The 24,406-nt window shown below is 27.0% G+C and overlaps 2 protein-coding genes across 2 annotated transcripts in view; one reads left to right on the top strand and one right to left on the bottom strand.

The window, feature by feature from the left end:
- Positions 1-16,798, bottom strand: part of LOC100199685 (aminomethyltransferase, mitochondrial) — a 25,360-nt gene extending 8,562 nt beyond the window's left edge. Inside the window, exons 1-5 of the mRNA XM_065818208.1 lie at positions 15,413-16,798; positions 12,353-12,536; positions 7,172-7,368; positions 7,021-7,096; positions 1,395-1,540 (exon numbers count right to left, since the gene is read on the bottom strand). Of these exons, the coding sequence (XP_065674280.1) occupies positions 1,395-1,540; positions 7,021-7,096; positions 7,172-7,368; positions 12,353-12,536; positions 15,413-15,499 (690 nt within the window). The 5' untranslated portion in view covers positions 15,500-16,798. The remainder of the gene's footprint in view (positions 1-1,394; positions 1,541-7,020; positions 7,097-7,171; positions 7,369-12,352; positions 12,537-15,412) is intronic.
- A 1,243-nt stretch (positions 16,799-18,041) lies between these two features.
- Positions 18,042-24,388, top strand: LOC136090959 (uncharacterized). The gene is made up of 3 exons (XM_065817938.1): positions 18,042-18,312; positions 18,458-18,852; positions 24,308-24,388. The coding sequence occupies exons 1-3, from the start codon at positions 18,042-18,044 to the stop codon at positions 24,386-24,388; spliced, it is 747 nt and encodes a 248-aa protein (XP_065674010.1).
- The last annotated feature ends 18 nt before the right edge of the window (positions 24,389-24,406 follow it).

Below are 24,406 nucleotides of genomic sequence, written 5' to 3'. Positions count from 1 at the left end.
ATAAAGCAATCTTAACTATATTGATTTACGAACAACTATGGACTGTTTAGCAGATAAACTTGAAATGTTCATGGTAATGTCATTCTCTAGTATCATGCTATTGAATCATATTTATAGAACCATTGCAGTTTTGTTCTATAGTAATAGTATCAAAAATAGTAATCACTTGCACATTACTCTATAATAAAACGTAATTACGCAAGTATAATATAATTAGGTTATCATATATTGTGCAGTCACTGTTGCAGCCTACAAAAGATATCTTTAGTAATAACAGAAAACTAACAAAATTCTTTTGTTAAAAACAAAATATACTAATAAAAAATGGTGCAAGACAATCACTGTGAAACTAAGAATCACACACTTAAAAAAGACATGCTAGGCCAGTACCCATATACTATAGTTACAACAACAACAATGAAAATTAAAGTAAAGTTAAGATATTATATTTAAATTCTTTATGTACAAGGTGTAACAGACAACTAAGTATCACTTAGTTTCACAACTTATACTTTGACAATCTTATAAAGACTGGCAGGCATAAAAAAGTTTTTCTAGGCACAAATCTTCTTGAGAGTTTAAAGCTGCAGTGATAAATGATTTATTATTTATTACTAATTCATCCATTGGGCTGATATTTTTTGTTAGGCTCAAGAAAATAAAAGACAGTAAAGGTCCAAGACCAAAGACCAAGACTTGACCAAGACTCCAGGTTTTCAAAACCAAGACCAACACCAAAACTCTAAGATTCAAGACCAAGATCAAGACAGTTAATTAGGAGTCTTGAATATAATAGGAGAGTTAAAATGAGATGTCTCAAGACCAAGACTTTAGTCTAAAGACCTACATCTTTACTTGGATGAAATAAGAGAGACTTCCAAGCTGGGTGTTTCAATACCACATGAAATAAATGCCAGTCAGTTAGGTCAGCTAGTGAACACCTGCATGAATCTCTTGTCAATGCACCACACATTAGGATTATTGTCTATCATTAATGGAACAACTTAAGCTTTTTACTAAGCTACAAAGTATCCCTTGATACTGTGATAAATGTAACCAACAGGTTGCTTACTGCAAGTTTCGTAAATTATTGCACAAAATATTTATGCAATGCTCCATGCAAAATATTTATGCAATGCTCCACAACCTTTTTGAATATTAAAAATAAATTTATGGAGATTAACTTAAAACAAGCAATACTATAAATATTTTTCTTTGCTATTTCTACTTTTTTATCTTATATTTGCTATTTCTTTGTTCTCCTATAATCCTTGTTCTCCTCTAAAAACTTTTTTTTTTAAACTTTAGAAAAAAAAAAAAGTTCAACAAATTTCTTTTAGCTGAGGACTCCTGAGTGTAAATTGTTTGATATTTGACACATTGTTAAATATTACCTCAAAACCATCTTCTCCAGTATAGCCACATCGAGTTACACGACATCCTTTAACACCAAAAACATTCATAGTTTGTCCATGCATAAACTTCAAACTAGATAAATCATTTGACACTCCTTCTTGTAAAGCTAACTTTGCAGTTGGACCTAAGTAAGAATAATTAAAAAAGTAAAAATAATTAAAAAACACAACCTATTAAACTGCAAACAGTAAAAATTTGCAGAAACAATAAATTTATTTAAAGCAAAACTGTTAAATAATTTCAATTAAGAAAGTCACAAACTACGCATCAAATATAGAATAGTATAATACTAATTAACAAAATATACATAAAATCAAATATTTAATATTATGAAAATGTTTTAATAAACAACTTACTTGACTTTTTTTTTTAAATAAACAAAATGTTTTATTAAAAAAATGCATTAAAAAATCATTTTTTAAAAAAACTTTTAATAGTATTTTTAATGACTTTTATTTCATTAAAATTTTTTTTAATTTTTAACAATTTAAAAAAAAAATTGTTTAAAATTAAAAAATACTCAATTTTAACTATTTAAAAAAAAAAAATTGATTAAATTACAAAATACCTAATTTTTAACAATTAAATTTCTTTTTTTTTTAATATCGTAAAACTGCTCAGTTAACTGAGAAACAGGAGGAAGAATATAATATTTTTAAATTAAAGTAAATAAATTTTTTGTTCCTAGGCATCCGCCATACCAACTTTTTGCAAGACCTCTTCATTTAGCATAGGTATAAACATACTTAAGTTTGGAGTTTGCACAATGTGTGAAAGTGTCCTATCTGGAACAAAAAATCCTGCGGGCGCCTATGTATGTGTGTGCATAGAGGGAAACTATACCCTCTACCTCCTATACCATACATCTTTTTATGTTGGCAAACTAGGATCTTTAGTCAGAATTTTAACTTTTCTATTGATTAGCTGGTTAATTGTGATAAATTAGAAAATCGATGTAAGTGCTTTTAAATTGAACCACACATACCCCCACACGCTTTTTGAAGACCTCCCCCTCCCCCTATGAGCATACGTACTTTATGGACAACCCCTAAAGAAACTTTTTTATTCAAATAGGGAATATTTCCATTCAACTAAAGAACCACTTTAATGCTTACTTTAAAAAATATACCTAACTTTTTAAAATAATCTAGATAAAAAGATGGTATTTTCTGTGAAATCATTATTATTTATTGAACACCACTATTTTGTGAACTGTTCAATAAAAATCTTTTAATATCTTAGCACCATATCATTTGGCAAACATTAAACAATCACCATATTATTACATTAAACAATTATTTTAGGTTCTAATTATTGGTAATAGATTCACAAAGTTTAAAAATGCTCAACGTTTAGAAGTAAGAATTTTAAAAATTATTTAAGCTCTAGGACTTAAATAATTTTAAAAATTATTTAAGCTCTTTAAATATAAGTAAAAGGACTTAAATATAAGTAAGAGGGTATAAAAATATAAGTAAAATATAAAAATATAAGTAAAAGGACTTAAATATAAGTAAAAGCCAAAAATATTTAAACTTTAGGAATGATATAATATAAAATAAGCTGTTTAAATAACTTAAACAAAAATTTTTTAAAGATATTTTTCAGATGTAAATAATAAAAAGATTAAAAAAAATATTTTTAAGACTAGTTGAACTATAGCTTTTTTTACAGAAGGACTCAACACCGTGCAAGATTTTTTTTGGTTTGGAAAAACTGGTTAGTATAAGTTGTCGTTTTTAAAGGGATCTCTAAGTGCCAATACAAATTGTGTTTATTTCATAAATAAAAATAAGAAAAGTTTTGAGATAATTAATTCACCAAAACAAATTTATAGAGATATTATAAAAAATAACTCAGCTGCTTTGTTTCTTTGCCATCTCTTTTCAGTTTTAAGCCTACTATTAGGCTAACAATTCTGAATAGTTTTTTTGTTTTAAAAAAATATGGTTTAATGCAATTGCAGCACAAAGCTAATCAAAATTATGATTTTTATGGCATTCTAGATATAAAAATGAGAAAAACGTTGGTAATTTTTTAAATATAATCTGCATCTTAGTTTTATTTAAATAGTTTGAACATTGAATTTCGTATGGTGTAATTCATCAAAATGAGATTTTTTCTTTTCTTTTGAGACTATGTTTTTTGTTTTTTTTATTACTATGATGTTTTGTTTTTTTCTCATCAAAATATTTATCAATAAATAATTTCAATAAACAACTGTATTGATGTGTTAAATTTTCATAATAAAATATTGAAAGTTATGTTGATTTAATCTAACTTGCTAAATTTTGATAATTTACAAAAATATAGATAAAAATTATATTAACAATAAATTTATTTAAAAATTAAATATCACCGTGTTTCGTTAATTTTTTTTTTCCTCTAGCAACCTTCAAGTTTGCAGGTTTTAATTTTTAATCTTAATGTTTCCTTTTGGTACAGAACATTTTTTAACATAATAAAGCATAATAAAGCATTTTTTTCTCCCATAATAACATATAACAATAAAAAAAGACAAAAACAATAGCTCTTCTCACATGCTAACATAATAGCTCTTCTCACATACTATCACTATTGTACTTGGGTTCTGTTTATTTATTGTATTTATTTATTGTATTTATTTATTTCTTGTTTTCAACTTCTTATTTTTATTACTTGGCATTTTTAAAATACTTTCTAAAATAAAATTTATGAAAACAATATAAAATTTTAAGTGAAATAAATTTGTATAAACCATAATATATCACAAAATTATAATAATTATAATTCTTGTTAAATTAATCAAAATTGACTCAAATCTATCCTCTTCCTTTCATCTTAAAGATTAGAAGCGAAACTGGGTAGATCAAATGAGATGTTAGCCAAAACTCATCATTATGTCAATTATGAAACTTAACTCAATATATAGCATGCAATTTTGGGTCACATCTCAGATATATATATATATATATATATATATATATATATATATATATATATATATATATATATATATATATATATATATATATATATATATATATATATATATATATATATATATATATATATATATATATATATATGGGCCAGTCTCAGGCTTCTCTAAGATTATATAACCTAAAAAACAAAGCTTTAAAAATAACATACTTTACCAATATTGTTCTAAATGTGATGCCCTTTACTTTCTATCCAAATACTTAAATTATATGATCTTATTTAGCTATTGTCCATTTACCTGGAATCATAAACATGTAAACCCTTTCTCCTTCATTCTGCAATTTTCTCATCGCCAAATAAAGTTCTCACTAAAAGTTCTCTTCAATCTTTTAGTAACTTTAAATTCGCAAATCATTGTTCAATCAAATAAGATCATGAATCAATGCAAATCACAAAGCAATTCATAAAATTATGGAATAACATACCTCTTCATCTTAAGTTACTAAACTCTATTTCACAATTCAAAAACTTTCTTTTTGCGAATTTGTTAGAAAAATACTGTATGTAGAATGTTAGGCTCATTGTGGAGTATTATTATTATTGCTATTGTTAATATTATGCGTGTAAATATTTTTTACATTTTTTATTACTGCCATTATTAATTATTAATATTGTTTAATTATTTATTAGAAATATATCACCAATAAAAATAAATAATCAAGAAATATAACACTTTAACTTGGTTTTGAAATTAAATTTTATTATAATACACCAATGATCTAGTTTATATTTAAACAATATAAATATTAAAGTTAAATTTGTATTTATGATGTATGAAAACATCAATATAAAAAAATCTCATGACAACACATGAAAATAATCAATTAATGAAATATAAAAATTTTCAAAATAAATATGAAAGTTCAATGAAGGTTAAAACATCAAAAAGAATATACTTTTAGTTTTTTTTTTTTAATTTTTACAAGCAGTTAGTGAAGAATTGCAGACCATAAAAATTATAGTAAAACAGACCAAGAATGTGTCAACAGCACCATTGATTTTTGAATAAACAAAAAAATATATATCAGACAGCTATAAAGGCATACAGGTAATGCACATTTACATACTTACTGTTTTAATTAATTTGTCTTATCTTCATTCAAATGAAAATGAATATGTTGTTATAGGTTGGTCCTCTAGTGAACCTGATAAGAAAATGTTTTGAAAAAACTTCTACAAAAGATCATGCAAAAATTATTTTATAATCTCTAAAATCAGTCATTAAAAAAGTAGCTATCAATAAGCTAAACTTGTTTTACAGCTTTTTAAACTCATTTTGAGTTCTTCTGATGAGTTTACTTTATTACAGAGACAGTTTTTCTGTTTAAAAAATTTAGCATTACTTTTATCCAGAAAAGGATAAAGAAATTGAACTCAAAAAAATTTCTCTGACTTGTGAAACTCATTTAATTGAGTGGTTATATTTTTCTACAAAATAATTAAAAACTTTTTTAAATATGCTAAAAAAATAAGTTAAAAATGTTTTCTGCTGTTTATGAAAACTTGAATTATCGTTTGTCAACCTTAAGCAAACTTATATAAAGTGTATTTGTTTGTCAACCTTACTCAACTTATATAAAGTGTATTTGTTTGCCAACCTTACTCAACTTATATAAAGTGTATTTGTTTGTCAACCTTACTCAACTTATATAAAGTGTATTTGTTTGTCAACCTCACTCAACTTACATAAAGTGTATTTGTTTGTCAACCTTACTCAACTTATGTAAAAAAATTTGAAAATTGTGTTCTTTTGATTTTATTTTTATTACAAAATGAAAAAACGTTTTATATGGTTTTGCATGCCAATTATTATTTTTATCTGGTTTTGATCAAAACTGGTTTTTAAAAAAGCTTTTTGAAGTCAACTTGACAAGTGACGATTTTAATAATCAATATATTTGTGCAAAACGCTCCTCTGCCTTACAAAATAAGTAATTTTAATGTTTGATACTTTTATAGGATTGATGAAGTTAAAACTCAATTGTAACTGTTTAAATATGCCTTTTGTGATTTTAGTGAACTTTTTTGTATATTATTTTTTCTTAAATAATGTCCTCTATTTTTTATAACAGAATGTTGATAGATAAAATTTTTGTCTTATTTTACATCGACAATTTTTTTTTAATCTGGTTTTGCATGGACAGAATAATTTAAGGCAGGTATAATGTTATTAAAATTGTTGCTTTTAAATTTAATTTTTATTTGTAAAGATGTAGGAATATCATTACTACAAAAAAACATTTCCAAGTCGTTTTTTCATTAAAAATAAATTATCAGGTTTTGCTCCACTCCTCATTTAATCTTAACAGTAGTTTAAGTTGCATATTTTTGATTTTAAAATCTTTTAAAAATTGATTTTTTAAATCTTTTTATAATCTTTTTAGAAATTTTTAAGATCTAAAAAAGTTTTTAAATACTTTTAAATATTTTATTTGAAAAATTAACACTAAGTTAAAAAATATTGTGCATGGTATAGGCCTTTTGTAAAAGGCTTTTAACAAAAGAAGTTAATATATAAAATGCACATAATTTAAAAACATAAGTTTGATATAAGGAGTATAATTTAAAATTGTATTTTTAAAAGTAACAAACTTATTTAAAAAAACAACTTAAAATCGAAACCTTGTATAGCAAGCAAAGATTTATCTAAAAACTCAATATCAATGTCAAGTTCAGTTTTTCGATGTAAAAATTGCATCTAAAGAAAAATCAAAATGAAAATTTAAAACTTCTTAAACAAATTCTAAAGATTTTTTTTATGCTCTTAAATTACCTCAATAAGTGGTTTAATCTTATATGCACAACCAGCATTGGAAACAACATATATATGATCACCAGCATTATTTATTATGCAATCATCGATTATACCACCTTTAGCATTCATAAACAAAGATAAACCACCAGCATTTTTACTCATGTTTTTAACATCAGCAACTACCAACTCTTCAAGAAATTTTACTCTATCCTTGCCTAAAAATGTAAATTTGTTATTAAATTAATGATGTAATTACAAAATTATTACACACATGTGTGCGTGTGTGTGTGTGTATGTGTGTGTGTGTGTGTGTGTGTGTGTGTGTGTGTGTGTGTGTGTGTGTGTGTGTGTGTGTGTGTGTGTGTGTGTGTGTGTGTGTGTGTGTGTGTGTGTGTGTGATTTGTATGTATATGATTTGTATATGTATATATATATATATATGATTTGTATGTATTTGTATATACATGTATATGTGTATATATATATATATATATATATATATATATATATATATATATATATATATATATATATATATATATATATATTGACACCATGCTATTTCAGAAAGCTTCACTCAAAATTTTAATGTCTAACTCCTTACAAGTTTAGAGATATCAATACTCAATAACAATTTCTTGACCGTTTTTTTCAGCAGCATTGATTTTTTAAACACATTGCATCACACAATAAGCTTAACTTATGTATTATTTGGTAATTGGTGATGAAAATTTGTACCTAACTATTTTTTTGGGTGGAGAACACAAAAATATTAGCTTAAACACTACAAAATCAAAGTTTTTTCTACAAAAGCTTTTGATTAGCAGTAATAAGTATAGCAATAAACACCCAATAATAAGGAATAATAAGGAATAAGATAGCAATAAGAAACTGTATAGCTTATTGCTTTAGGGTGTCATACACTATACATGATTGAATTAAGTTTTCTAATTGTTAAAAACATGAATAAAATACCTAAAAACATTAATGAAAACAACCCATACTTATCACTACATTTTTTAATCTATACTTTACAAATACTTCAAAGTAACTAACCTTCAAAGTAACTTTTCATCATTTGAATCTTACTTTTTACAAAACTCACCAGACCTAATTGCCTGACTAATTTAAACTCAGCATATCTGATTTTTCTTTATTTTGCAATAAATAAAGGATAAAATAATTAGGTGTTGCAAAATCTTAAATCATTTGACTATTCCTGTATTTGCATTTTGTTTGGAACCTCTTCACTCAATCACCTTTCTTTTTGTTCTTTATTGTTTTCCTTCTTCCCAAGATTGCACTTTTTTTGATGTAATCTCTGATAAAATTGGTGAAGCTCTTTCTATTTATCCTTAAGCAACTATTGTTGTTATTAGTGACTTTAACGCACATCACATTAAATGACTAAGTTTTAGCTAGTCCTGCTGGCACTATAAATGTTTGTGTTTCTCAATCACCTACTCAGATAGTTAACTATGTGACTCCTTTTCCAGTAAGCCTTCTGAGAAAAAGCGTGTTGTCAGACGCCTTATCTGACCATGCATATAACATTTTTTTTTTTTACAACTTAACCATGGCTTTTTGCATGTTTTGATAATTTGTGTGTTTTAAAAATGCGTTGAAAAAACTTTAAAAAAACAATACTGAGGAGAAAATTAAAAAATAAACTGAAAAGAGAAACAAAATAATAACGAATGATAAAACAAATAAAAGATAATCCAGAAAAAATAAAAGAATTATTAGAATTTAAAAAATCACAGTTTTAAAATTATTTAACATAAACTTAATTATTTAAAAATTTATTTTTACTTATTGTCATTTTCTAGTGACTACTAAGTGAACAAAAAAAAAGAAAGGATTTGAACCCAAATCCAATACTGAACTAACAGTCACATCTCATTTGTAAAACATTACATCATCCCAACCACAACACTGACGATATATGAAAACTTAGTAGCTTTAAAGTGTTAATTTAGAATAAAATAGAACAAAATTAGTAGCTTTATATTTAATTTACTTATCAATTTAAAAAAATATCAAAAACCTGGAAAAAATAATCCTTTTGTTACTTTCAAATCCAGAGTCCTTTTTAGCATACAAAATCCCTAATTTCTAGTAAGTTCTGGGGTACTACAACAGGCTTTGTGATAAACAAAAATAACTTAACGCATTTGCGTAATGAAGTTTTTGATGTCATAACATTCATTTTATTTGCTTTTAATATTTTGACATTAACTTTTTTAAACAATTTTAATTATTAAATTGCTGCAAAACTAGTTTAATTAAATAATTAACTCGAAATAATGTAGAAATGTTATTATGTAATCGAATGTTATCGAAGGTTATTTAGCTTCTGGTTTTTTAAAATGTAAAAACATTTGTTTTTTCAACATTTGACACTATCATGTTTTGTCTGTAATTAAATGAATAAAACAGATTGTTTTATTTCTTGATTACATATTTACAGTTTTGCAAATAATTTTAAAAAAGGATTAACAAACTAAAAACTTTTTTTTACTTTTTTTTATTTTTAATGAAAAATTTAATTATTTTTTTCTTCAAAACGATTGATATACGCTTGTATATCATTTTATTCTTTTTAATTTTATCTGAATTTATTATATTTGTAAGTAATGAGCATATTTTATGTAACTGTAATTTAAGCTTTTGTCATCAACTACTTCTTTAAAATACCATTAGAATAAACATTAGCTACATCATTAAAATATCACATAAAAATATCTTTTGAGTTATTTAAATATTACCAACAAAAAATACCCAACCCTTTATCAAAAGGTCTACTACAAGGCTCCATCCTTGATCCTGTGTTATTTATCACCTATATTAATTATATAGGTGATAAATAACACAGGATACATCTAGATACTCCAAAAAATTACCTTTTGATCACTTAAAAAAGGCAGCCGATCCTGAAGCTGATCTCTTTTCTGAGGTAGCTTGGGACTAGCAGTGACTTTTAAGCTAAACATAAACTTACTTACTGCTAATACTTATTGCAATATGGTTGATATTTCTATATTGATGAATGGCAACACTCTTACTGAGTCATCTACTTTATATTTTCTTAGATAACCATTCACTATTCATCTATCATAGAAACAATCATTGTAAAGTTAGCATCTGCTACGACTCTCTTTATTGTGTTCATAATTTCCTTACTACTGATTCCAATCACTTATAAGTCTTTTTTTCCTCTCTGCTAACAATTATTTAGATATAAGGAAATTATATACAGTTAATTCCCAGTAACTCAAACACTGGTTAACTCTAACTTTTTTTATCTCGAACTATTTTCGTCCCTTGAAAGCAATAACAATTGTTTTACTTCGCTTAAGTCGAACATTCGTTGAACCGTTTTTTTGGTCCCTTGGAGGTTCGAGTTAATGGGAATTTACTATAATTATAAAGCTATAGAACAATTTAGAATCTCTTCAAAGCTTTATGACAATAATATCAAATTATACAGCTCATTTCTTTGTAAAGTACATTTTATGTACATAGGATTGTGCCTACTTCATTGAGAAACTATATTAATTTAACTATAAGTTAGGAGATAATATTTTAGCTTGGTCTTTTAACCCGAAAGATGTCAGTGTAACTCTGCATTATCACCTTAATTATAAAAAACATATTTCAAAGGTTATCAATGCTAATGGCTAAAGTTTCCAATACTAAAGCATATCTTATTTTAAATGCTTTAAACATCCTTATCCTAATATTTTAGCAAGAGCTTTCACTACATATATTAAGTCTATATTAGAATATTGCTCCCCAGTTTGGAAACCATATCAAATTGAACTAATAAAAGCAGTGTTCAAGAGAATTTTTGTTTGATATGAGTCAGTTGAGACAAGCCAATTAAAACATTATTCACCTGCTTCAAAATTCTGCAAAACTTGGTCTCAACTGATAAATCTAAATTCTTTTTTATTGACAATAAAAACAACACGCAAGGTCATAAATATAAGATGTATAAACAAAAATGTCAACTAGATATTTGCAAATATAGTTTCTCTTACAAAAGTTGTTAACATTTAAAATCAGTGACCTTTCAATGTAGTTAACTCCAATAGTATCAACATCTTTATGAGTAAAATTAACTCATACAATTTAGAAAAGTTATGTTTGAGTTAACTGCATATTTCATTGTTATTTTCTTATATAAATTTTTTATTTGTACTATGTTGATGTTGCACACTGTAACATAATTTAATTTGGGGCACATTGTCATTCTGCAACAATATGGACTTGCATCTTCTTTAGAACTAGTATCTTTTGTTCTTCTTTTTTATAATTAAATTGGAGGTTTTATAACAGAATTTTCCTTCTTCTAAGCTAGTGTTGCAAGCATTGCTTCAAGCATTGAATAAACATTGTTTCAAGCTTTGAGTAGTGGCATATGAACAGATACATAATACAATTAATTTTGAGTGGGGGATTGATGGCCTTGAATTTAATTAATTTAATTAACTCAACTCCATTTAATTCTCTAAAATAAACTCAACACCATTTAATTAACTCAACTCATTTTGCATAAACTTAAAAATTGAAAAGATTTTTATTGTCTGAAAATTTAGGTTTATTAATGCTTTACTGAAGTCATTTGCTATTAATCATTGACAAGTGAATAATAAGAAATGTTATTTTTGTTTGAAATAATTATATTACATTTTAATCTTAAAAATAAATCCTAATGGTCAAATAACAAATAACAAAGTAAAAATTATTTATTAAATATTTCTATTAATATGCAACATATTAATATTCAGATTAAACTTCTTTTTAGCATAGATGTTACAAATAATAAAAATAAACCTCAAAATAACTTATGATATATTAATTTGGATCATTTTAGGTATAAAACTATCTGTTAATCAAGATTTCACTATCTGTCTGATTTCACAGTGCTTTCAATTTAATCAGCCTAAACATTTTTATTAAAAATAGGGTGTCAAAAACGTAATATAAATATTGGTTTACATATTTTTTTTATGTTAAACATCCCACATATTATATATTCACAATGTTTTGCAATCAACAACTGCTCAACAAAATAAAAAGTATACACATACTTTTAAAACAAATATAATAAATATCAAACTGTAACATTTGTGAAATATCAAAATACCGTTCACGAATAAAGCTCTAACATATGTAAAAAAACAAAATACCTACCATGAATATTAAATTGTAACATATGTGAAACATCAAATAAAGAAGCCTTTTTTCTAGTATGTAGGTGAGATTGTATAATTCCTTGATCATTATATTGAACAGGCATTAGCCATCCAGCAAAAGGTACCATTTTCCCACCATTTTTTATATGGAAATCATAAAGCTTTGTTTGCAGAAGATCTTCCTAAAAAGTAAAGTTTAGTATAAAATCTCTTTTTGAAAACGTAAAAACAGCTGTTGCTTTAAAAAGTACACTTTTCAAACATTTGCTATAAGATTTTTTAAAGTTTTGTATCAGGACTATAATTTGTAATGGACTAATCTTGTTCAAGGCTTAAATTCATCTAACTTAAAAGTCTTAACTTTTCCCCTAAAATTAGTCCATAAGCCTCTTTACATTTTTGGAGCTCCTAGATACTAAAAACTAGACAAAAATAATCATTTAGTGGCTATCAAATCTGGAGTCAATTTTGGGACTCTGCATCCCTGTGTTTAATTCTTAAATTTGCATCTTTTATAAACTTAGGGCTTTAAACTTTTTATAAACTTATAAGTTTATAAACTTTTATAAACAACAACAATAAAATTTTAATCATTAAAAAATTTAGTGAAAAAAAAAACTGTTTTTTACTAGAATTTAATGATACAAAATGTTATGCTTAAAAGTTACTTTTCTTAGACGGTCATCCTTAAAGTATTTAAGGATGACCGTCTGTAATCTAACTTTTTACTAAAGTAATAGATCATTTGCTCTCTTATGCAGAGATTTTATTAAACATAAAGTGCTATACTACTTTAAAAATCTCTGCCTAAAAGAGCCAATTATCTCAGACTATAATTTAAAAGTGATATATATGGATTATATTATACAAATTATATGGGCCCATAACTTAAAGTTAAATCTGAATAAAGGTTAAACCCAAATTAACTACAATTATTGTGATCATACTTTGAAAAATATAAATAATTTTAAAAAAAATGGGCATTTATACTTTCACAAGAATCAAAAGATATTATTTATAAAGTAGAGGATGCTTACATCACAGAACTGAGTTTTAAAACAAAAAAAATATTTTGCAAAACTGGGTGATAAGATAAAATAAAATAAAAAGAAACACAAAAACTTGCGAACTATATAAATAACTTTGTCAATAATAAATGCCCCGAACTAAATTCTAATCATTTAATTGATTACCTTACATAGAACTAATATATAAACTAATAAAATTAATACATAAAATAGCATACGCTTTTAATAAACCAATAAAAAATAATAGATACTTTTAACATAGATATAAACCAATAGCTTTAATGTATTCCCTTATGTTTAATAAAAAGCAAATTAGAAAACTAATATTTAACTTCAAAAATTAGCACTTTTCAGTAAAAAGTTTTTTTAAATTATTGGCGTTACTCATGCTTTTCACTCAATTCATCCTACTTCTCATTAAAAATTTAATTTTTCCAATTTAAAAAGAATTAAATTAAATTTGTTAAAAAAATTTTGATTCTAAAAAGAATTTGAAAATATATTTTGTGTGTGAATTGAAGTTATATTATATATAACTGTTTTTAAGTACTGATTATCGAACATTTCAATTCATAACTTAACTTAGAAAATTTTCAGAAATTTTTTCCACCAATAAAAATATTTTTAATATATTAAAACCCTCAGAGTTTCTCATTATCAGAAATGTTGCAGCTAAAAGCTTCAAGAAGATGACTGAGCAGATAATAAATCTCCTGGACTATTATGATATTTTGGCCAGATGCCTTTTGCTCCAACACAACTGGTTCCAATATTTTGGCCTTTGTTAGAGGCATTACTATCTTTTTAATAATTCTCATTATTCCTTTGCCTTGGTTTCTCTGCTGGCAACACATGTAGGAGTTACAGATCTCTAACTTTATTAAGGCTTTTGCTGATGAGAAGAGGATTCTACATAGGACTGCCTCCATCTTGACTCCATCTATTTTATGGCCTAGCCAGCCATAAAATAGATGGAGTCAAGATGGGGGAAATCATCAGTTTTGAATGGAATGAACAACAGGCTGGATCACCCTTGTGCAACATTGCAAGAGAGGTCCAGTAGTTTGGCAAGAGAAAAGAGACCCTAGGAACTAACAAATGTACCTATGGTCATCTAACAGGACTACAATCAGCTCTGTGAATTAGTTGTTTTCTAATCAAATATGTGTTATTTATTTTTATCAACTTTAAGCCTGCTTTGAGGCCAGGCACAGTTACACTATATTATAATTATTTTTTCTTTAAAGTGAGAAAGACATTTTCATGTTCTTTTCTACTGACTTAAAATTATTTATTCATTCTTGAAGTTCATGGCAGATGTTCTGTACCTGCTGAACCTAAAGATAATACTCAAAAAAACCCAAAATTTTTGGCAAGTATGCAACAACAGAACTGTTAGTTATGTTAATAGAACTGTTAGTTATGTTGCCCTAGTTAATAATAATATTGATAAGGAGGTGAAGAAGATGTTGAAAAGTGCAATATTCCTAACAAGTTGCGCATATAGGATACCAGAGCAACTAGTTAATAACAGATCAATAACATTTACAAAGCTGCTAGGATTCCGAAGCTAGCTTCTGCTTAAGTTAGCTGAGATCTCTGTTAGAAAGGTGAAAATGTAGATTAAAAGAAACCCCAATTGAAAATTTGATACATTTAAGAAGTCTTTGAAGTTGATTGAATGTATCGACTGAGCTGAGAGGAATATTTGAACCAACTTTATTTCTTTTCCAACTTTCAAATGCAGCTAAACTAAATATTAAACATGTTTTTTTTTTTACTTTCGATAACAAATTTTTAGGCCTTTAAAAAACATGAAAATGTAAACTCTTTCGTTCTAATTAAAGAAAAATACAATTTTTGTATAAATTATTTTATTATAAGCTATATATTATAACAAAATAATTTATACAACAAAATATTTTATTAAAGTTTCAAATACTAAAAACCGGATAACATCTATTATGCTAAAAAATTAAATAAAATCTAGAGCACGGCTATGCTTCTAAATAAAACAATAATTTTCTCACTTTTTTTGTGGAATATAAATAAGCATTTCTAAAGACACAATTTTTTGTTTGCAACAAAATTTTGTTTCCACATCGGAAATTTACCATTTTCTAATAAACACTTCAACCAGGGCCTTTTCTACTTTTTAATCTCTTATCTCCGTTTTTAAGGCGGGTCCATAATTAACTTTTTATGGATTTTATGTAGTTTAACCACTTTTTCGTAATTATTTTTTTATGCTCATTTCGAATTACTAAATATCTTTTCTTCATTATAAGTATTTGGATTTCTACTTCAATTTCAATTAAAGTTGTTATTTTGACAAAACAATCAGTTGTTAAATAAAATGAAATATTATTATTATCACAGTAGAATCCGTAGTAAATATTTTTCTTTTCGTTTTATCAATAAAATACGTAATTATTATGTAGTTATAAATACAACATAAAATTAGACATTATACATGAAATTACTCCATATAAGGAACAATTTGTAACAATTACTACTGAAAATGCGAAATAACTTTATTGCAACCACGCGTGCACGCGTGGTTGGCCCCGTGGCCACGGTGCAGTGCTTCTTTCTCAGTATCAAAAGGTATGAGGTTCGATGTTAGCTCTGACTAGATAAGCGACATTGGTAAGGAAGGATGTGTAAACTTCCTAGTTAAAATGCTCTTCCACGGTGCTTTGTGATAAGACACGCATAGTTCTTCTTGGAACACCTTAATAACTAAAAAAAAAGTCATCGTAGGTGATTGTGGATTGTTGTTAGGACTTTTCAAGTTAAGTAGATTAAGTTTAGAGAAACTTTAAATTATTAGCTGTAGACATAAGGCGACGTATTGTTGTATTTTTATCAATAATTTTATATAAAGTGGATCTTTGCTGCAATGACTTACTATTTTTTGATTATTACTAAAATAAATATCCCATTCATCAATCGTTTTTTGACATTCAACACTTCTTTCTGTTTTTCAATATATTTATTGACATCTGATTCGCCAGTAAATGGGCTACCTTGTAATTTCAAACAAGCTAAGATGTAATATCTCTTGGACGCCTAATGTAAAGCCTGCAATTCTTTTTTTGCTAACCCGCTCTTTCTCAGTTGTTTCTGTCACTGGTTCCAACTGTGTTTTACATTTTTAAATTTTTTAAAAATAAGACACATTTCACGAAATATTTCTAAATTACCTAAATCCTGATTTCGCAATGGTTTGGATATTTAAATATATTACCGCGAGGAATTTTTGCAATCGATGGTATTTTCGAAGCCGATTGCAACTTGGAAGTATAAACAGATGGAAGTTAAACCACATTTAAATGCTTCGGAACTATGCATGTAACCTTTTGTTTCGTAAACAAAAACCAAGACTGTCCTTAAACGCTTAATCTCGGTACGTTAACACAAATAGGTTCGTTCATAATAATTTAAAATAGTATTTTGACGATATAGCCAATAATATTCTTGCATAAACATCAAAAATGGCGATAACTTTACGAATGGAGTATTACAAGCATGAATGGAATTATGATATACAACAAATGAAACTTTAGGCTTTAGTAATTTAGAAAACATTTTTTTCGATATTTTAAAAATAGTTCTAGCTGTCTTTTTAATCAATATCGTCTTATGATTTAATGCAAGAAAAGAAGCTTAAACTAACATATGCTTTTAAAATAAAGTGATTCTATTTATCTACCGAGTTTTAGTAAACATTTAGTTAAATAATTACAATAACTAATAGCTAAAACTTAGTAGCCTACCTGTAAATAAGTTTTTTAAATGTTTTAATAAAAATCATTTCACTGAATTTTATGTCCAATGAAACTCGTTTTTTTTTATTGTCGGTTACAACCGTACTCCCGAGACGATTTGAAATTGCTTTGATGTTTGCAGCTTGATGAATTTCGATCTGTTTTATACTTCCATGATTGCGATGAGTCCCACGCTGAAGCTTAAGTTCAATGTTATTTGTAATTGTTTTATAAATTGCAAAAACCTGAATAAAAACGTAATACATCAGTTATTCCGTTATTGTAGTTTTTTTCCGAACCCATAACACTTTCTTATTTTCTGTTCAAGAAATATAGCTAAACTTTGCTAAACTATTTGCAAGAATGATACAATCGTCCAAGTTTTTTGATGAATATATACAGTGGCGGATCAAGGGGAGGCTAGGGGGGCTATAGCCCCCGCCCCACAATTTTATGGGCCCCGATTCAAAGAAAATAATTTTTTATAACCCTGAAAATTTACTAAATTGTCTGAAAACAAAAGCACAAAAAAAAAAAAATAACTGTAAACAAAAACGCTGCATTATATATTTTTCCGGTCTTTGACAACGAAGGAGCGCAACTACTTCTACAAACAAACAAAAAAATTACTAGATTGGTAGCAGCGCCTTATACCAATAATTGAATGTAACATTTGTACAAATTGCTTCAAAAACAATTCCCTTCGGAAAATTATTAATGACTTGAATAAATATATTGTTATTGAAAATGCATTAACGATTGCAATTCTACAATTCTTTTGTACTTCCGCACAAAAGAGTTCTTGTGTGAATGCATTTAATAGCTGAAGCGCTAAATTCGTGAAAGAGAAAAAAAGAACAGTTTTTCAGGTTATACAGTTATAATTAAAATGCTAAGAAAATATGAAAGTGGAGCTTCTAAAAGAAGATTGAAGAAAGAGAGAGAGGAAATGGTAGCTAAACTTCCAAAAAAAACAAATTTTTTTTCATCAAACCAAACTAATATGCAATTTCCACAAACTGTGGGTAATAATAAAAACAATGAAAGAAAAGATGAAAACAAAAACACGGAAAATGAGGCAGCCTGCCAAGGTCCTTCAAATGAAATTCAAGAAGTTGAAAGTGTTGAATCTACAATGCATAATAATGAGCTTGACTCAGGTACTCCAACTTTTAGTATCTTTAATGATACCTCTAACATCTGCTAAACAAAAAATTTACTTTTTAGGCAGGTAATATTTTTATTCTATAAATTGTCACTTATTATTTTTTTATTAGCCTTATTTATCATGATTTTTTTTACTAGACACCATTCTACGCGAAGACCCTGCTTTATGGCCATTACAATTAAAGGGGTATGCTTTTTTTCAAAATAAAGACTCTAATTTCGAATCTTCGAAGCGGATGTTCAAAAACCAGTACAGATATTATTCGGTTAAATATTTTCAAAAAGTGATAAATAATGGCGAAAAGTGTGACCGAAAATGGTTAATGTTTTCTGAATCCACTGGATGTGTATTTTGTTATGTTTGCAAGTTGTTTTCAACCGATTACGACAACGTATTTGTCAAAAGTGGCTTTTACAATTGGAAAAAAGCTAAACAAACTATTTTCGGCCACGAAAACAGCAAGGAACATATTCAATGTATGATTAAGTGGATAGAATTCATAAAACAAAATACTCATGTCGATGAATATATGGTAAGTAGTGTTGTGACCAAAACTAAAAATTGTAACTAACTTAACTAAAAAAACCGTAACTAAAATTACCCAACTAACTTTTTAGTCTAACTAAAATTAGTCGACTAACTTTTTAGTCTCACTAAATTTAGTCGACTAATTTTTTAGTCTAACTAAAATTAGTCGACTAACTTTTTAGTCTAACTAAATTTAGTCGACTAACTTTTTAGCGTAACTAAATTTAGTCGACTAACTTTTTAGTCTAACTAAAACTAGTCGGCTAACTTTTTAGCGTAAATAAATTAGTCGACTAACTTTTTAGTCTAACTAAATTTAGTGGACTAACTTTTTAGTCTAACTAAATTTAGTGGACTAACTTTTTAGTCTAACTAAAATTAGTCGACTAACTTTTTAGTCTAACTAAATTTAGTCAACTAACTTTTTAGCGTAACTAAAATTAGTCGACTAACTTTTTAGCGTAAATAAATTAGTCGACTAACTTTTTAGCGTAACTAAATTTAGTCGACTAACTTTTTAGTCTAACTAAAACTAGTCGGCTAACTTTTTAGCGTAAATAAATTAGTCGACTAACTTTTTAGTCTAACTAAATTTAGTGGACTAACTTTTTAGTCTAACTAAATTTAGTGGACTAACTTTTTAGTCTAACTAAAATTAGTCGACTAACTTTTTAGTCTAACTAAATTTAGTCAACTAACTTTTTAGCGTAACTAAAATTAGTCGACTAACTTTTTAGCGTAACTAAATTTAGTCGACTAACTTTTTGGCGTAACTAAAATTAGTCGATTAAAACAAGCTTCCGTACTAAAAACTGAATAACCTAAGAAGCCATGAATATTTCACACACGATGGCACATTATTGTGGCGGTTGAATGTCCCAAATATGGTTCATAGGGGCACGTCAAATCAAATTCGTAACGTATTAAATCAACTTTGATTATTAGAATTTTGTCCCAGCTCTGAGACAACTACCAATGCGGTTGTTGCAACTGTTTATAAACACCCAATGGGCACGGAATCTAAAAAAGGCACCCTTTGAACGTTTAATTAACATTCTGCAGTTTAATTTAACGTCTAATTCGGGGTTGGGAAAGCCAACTTGTTGGGGGTATTTTTGTTCTCACGCTCCAATCACCGCAATTTTTTTGAGAAACATTTTCATTTGACTTAACAACATTCTTGATTTTTTTTTGACTTAATTAATTATTTTTTTTTGACTTAATTAATTAATTTTTTTGACTTAATTAATTAATTTGACTTAACAACATTCGCACGATGCCTAAAAGTGTCATATCTGAAACATCAAAAAAAATCCTGCCCACGCCGCTGGTAAAGCAATATACGAAAAACAAAATTTTCGCAAGAATCACAAGCGAAAAGAAACTTGCTAATCGATTCATTTCGAAAGAAGATTTTTGAAACCTACCGAAAGGACTCAGTTAAAAAATAAAATCAGTTTTTTACTTCATAAAAATTTGCATGCGCGATAATTGACACTTATGAGTAATGAGCTTTTAATTACTTAGTTCATTGAACGGATTTTTTTAAATGGAACATTTTAATCTTGTTTTTATGACGAATTTCAAGTTTTCTTCCGTAAGTGACCGTTCTTCAAGTGGATTTATCGAAAATTTTCCTTTCGAAATAAATTTTTTGATCATTATTTGAAAAAACAAACTAAAAAATTTAATATGTTGCTATACTGAAGATAAAGTTTCATTACAAACAGTTTGATATATACAGATATTTTATTTTCACATTTCTTGCAGTTAGGCGAATAAACTTCCTTTATAGATTTCGAAACGTAGTTATTAAAAGCGCTCATTTCTCAAGTGCTACTTCCGAAAGTGAAACTTTTGGAAGTTTTGGAAGAGCATTATTTGAAATAGCAACTTACGAAAGTCTAATTTTCAGAAGTATTATTTGCGAAAGTTACTTTGACATATTTTAATGCTTCTATATATTCGTTACGAATAAAAATAAATACTAATTGACAATTAGTATTTATTTTTATTCGTAACGAATATATAGAAGCATCAAAATTTGTCAAAGTAACTTTCGCAAATAATATAGTATTACAATTAGTAATTGTATATACCCTTTTGAAAGATTTTTTTACAGAAATCTTTGAAACCTTTCGGTTAACAACCCTATTTCAAAGGCCTAAAATAGCAACATAGGAAAAATTATCCCAGATAAGTAACATTCCTAAAATTGGATTTTATTATACATTGCCTATAAATTTTCATTTTCATATTAGTGATATATAGTATTGGAGCCAGCGAGAAGGGAAGGTGGTGTTGGGGGTATGACACTCACTATCTATTACCATGGAACTATAAGAGATGGACGTGCAACCTATTGTTTTACATCAAAGAGGCCGCAGAAATTAGCGAGCCATGCGAGTTTCCGACAAACTCTAAATTTTCACCCGTCAACAAAAAAATCTATTAAAATGGCTGCCCTTAGTTTTTAAACAGAAACTCTGATCACGTGGTATTAGTTTAAATTTTATAGCATTTGTTTAATAAGACTGTTCAGGATAAGTAACTACTTCACGTGTTGACAAATTACTAAACAAATTACACCAAGGAAAAGGAAATCAGTTGTCGGCACGAACAGATTTTCATCATTTTTCCAAGATAAACATTTGTAAATTTGGGAACTTTTTTCGTGTAAACAAAGTTCCATCAATAATAAAATAGATCTGTAAAGATAATTTTAATTTAAATTTCATCAATAATAAAATAGATCTGTAAAGATAATTAGTTCAATCAATAATAAAATAGATCTGTAAAGATAATTATAATTTGAAAAAGTAAAGCGAAAAGTAAAAATGCTTAAATAAAATTTTTAGTCAAGGTCTGGTTTCATGCAACTCCTTGGTCCTTCATTCACCAGCCTTAGTTTTGTGTATTTTTTGAGTATTATTTCCGATATGTCGCCATTTTTTGCCTCGACTACTCTATAAGCTCCATAATATATATTCCACTGAGCATTGTTTTTTAGTAGGTGTATTTTCTAATGGGCTTTTTTATAACTCGTTTGATAATGCAAAACCTTTTAAAAAGTTATTCAAGTTAGTCAAGGCACATAATAACCCATTTGTTTTTGTCAAATAAAAATTAGTTTATATATAGCTGGTAAATCATGCTATGTTAATATTAAATACTTAGTTATTCTTGCGGTTTGCCATAAATTGGTTTGCTAAATTCTTTAAAACTGTGACAAATTATTTTTTTCTTTATTGTATTTATATTCATTTTATGTATGAGTTATTTATCCTTAACTGTATATATTTCTGTTGTTAAACATAAAAATAAAAAATTCTATAACATTCATAAACAATAAGTCTACAGCAATGTAGTAGATGGTGTAGTTCCCTGGACATGAAACCAATATTCTCTAAGTAGCTACAAAACTAGTTGATATTTTGTATTATTTGTTATATCTCTAGTTATACATGTACTAAAGTAGTTAAGTAAATGATCTCAATTTCTATATTATTATCAGTGTTATTTCTTAAAATATAAGGAATATCTAGCTATATAAAATTAAACTTAAAATCTGATTCTATTGTAGCCATTCTTGACGATTTTTTTATTATTCAAATAAACATATGTAACTTATATCATTGTATAGAGCTTGACTTGACTTAAAAAATAAGGGGTCATTCGGCCTTTGAAGTTAAGCGGATCTAAAGTTATTGAATTTTTTGTAGTGCAATAATTGATGATTTTTTGACGAAAGGTATAGGGCTTGAGTATGGAAAATTTGCATTGTTATGGCACCAAAAATTTGCATTATGTCACGCAAAATCAAAACAAAAAACGTCATAAAATATGCGAAGGAAGATAGTTATATATATATACATAGTTTCTATATACAAATCCTTAGAACCTATTCTTCAAGAAAACATAAATAAATACTTGTTATAAAAAGAGGAAAGAGTAAACTTGCAATTTCCACCTGGACACTTTTAAAAAACACTTTTTTTTTTCTATAAAAATAAACCTTGAAGTTTTGAAACGCTAAGAACTAAAAATTTATGTATAAAAGTTAAAAAGTGTGCACATTCCATTTGATTCGTCATCCCTTTTTTAATGTATACGGAAAGTTTTATAAAAATTGGATGTGTTTTGGTACTAAGGAATCCTAACCTCTTAAAGCTTTGTTTTAAAAAAATGTTCCCGCTTCGAGCTTTTTTCTTAAAAGTGGTCTTAAGATATGGATAAAATTTAAATGAAGCCATATAAACCATAGTACTTTCTAAATATGACTGGAAAGAGGTTGAGTAACACTAATTGATGCAAAAAACCTTAAGGTGTTTGCTTAAGCATACAAAAAGATATAAGAGAGTAAAGTTCATGAAAGTTACGTGTTTTTTTTTCAAACGTCAAATGTTTTTCGTTGAGCCGTGGAATCGCTATCTATTGCTGTTATCTTGAATAACTAAAAGGAAGTTGATGTAACTGGTTAGACGAGACCAAAAGTTTTCGACGAATCCGACAGACTTTATAATTTAATTTCTATTGTTTAAAACAAAAGATTTGTAACAATGCGCAATGAGCATGGTTCGCAAAAAAAAAAAAAAAAAAAATAGGTTGCAAGTCCATCTCTTATAGGCCATGCTATTACCGATATTTAGTTTGATCATTCGGCAAATTAAGATGTTATTATAATTATTAGCAAATCTCAGCAATCGATATATATATTCTTATGCTCAGCAAGTATAATTTTTAATCGGCAATTATTCTTACGGCAGTTTTCAACTTACCACCTCCCCCCCCCTTCCCCTGAATACTAGCGAATATACTTAGTCTCTAAATATTTAATTTCATATAAGCGATAAGAAGTACCAATTTATTAACGCTAACTTCCATCATTTTTCTCAACAAGCTTGAAATTTAATGCGAAAGCTTATATATGCAACGTTATCATTACATTCATAATTAAAACTTTATCATTTTCTCATTTTTTCAACGTACGGACAAATAAGCACAGAATTGCGCTTAAATTGGTTGGCGTATTTAGGTTATGTTTGTTACATTTTAAGTACATTTAAGCTTCGGCAATTTATTTATTCTAAAATGCATACCAAATGTTAAACGTATTAATAGAGTTTTCAAAATGCAAAACATTTAATAGCATTTACCGAGAGGCTCATCGTCCGCATTTAAAAATGCAACTTCCGCAATTTAATCGTGTAAAACTGTAAAATAAACATTCTGTTAAATGGCAGCGGTCGCTTTATCAAACCAGAAAATTTCTTATCACTTTTTAATTACTTAAAAAATGCAGAATATCTATCATTTTAAAGTACATTTTCACTTTTTGTTAAAAAAAAATTAAGTTACGATATATTTTTCCCAAAATAGTGTTTTTTTTTTGTATCAAAAATTTAATTTTTAGTCGTATATAAACTCATTTAATTATATTAAATATGGCTGTATACTAGGCAGCAGCAATTTTTGGCTTTAAATTGCTTCAAGCTGGAGTAGATAGTTTGTTAGAAAATAAGAGTTTAATAAGAAAATAAGATCTAAAGTTAACTAGA

Source organism: Hydra vulgaris, chromosome 14, assembly GCF_038396675.1.
Source record: "Hydra vulgaris chromosome 14, alternate assembly HydraT2T_AEP".
NCBI lineage: Eukaryota > Metazoa > Cnidaria > Hydrozoa > Anthoathecata > Hydridae > Hydra > Hydra vulgaris.
This window is presented reverse-complemented; position numbering and strand designations above follow the sequence as displayed.

What these genes read in the sequence shown, in the direction of transcription:
- LOC136090959 (XM_065817938.1), top strand. Translation starts at nt 18,042, where the DNA reads ATGCTAAGAAAATATGAAAGTGGAGCTTCTAAAAGAAGATTGAAGAAA. An exon ending in TAATAATGAGCTTGACTCAG is followed by an intron (nt 18,313 to 18,457) that starts GTACTCCAACTT and finishes TTTTTTTACTAG; the next exon opens with ACACCATTCTACGCGAAGAC. An exon ending in CTCATGTCGATGAATATATG is followed by an intron (nt 18,853 to 24,307) that starts GTAAGTAGTGTT and finishes GCTGTATACTAG; the next exon opens with GCAGCAGCAATTTTTGGCTT.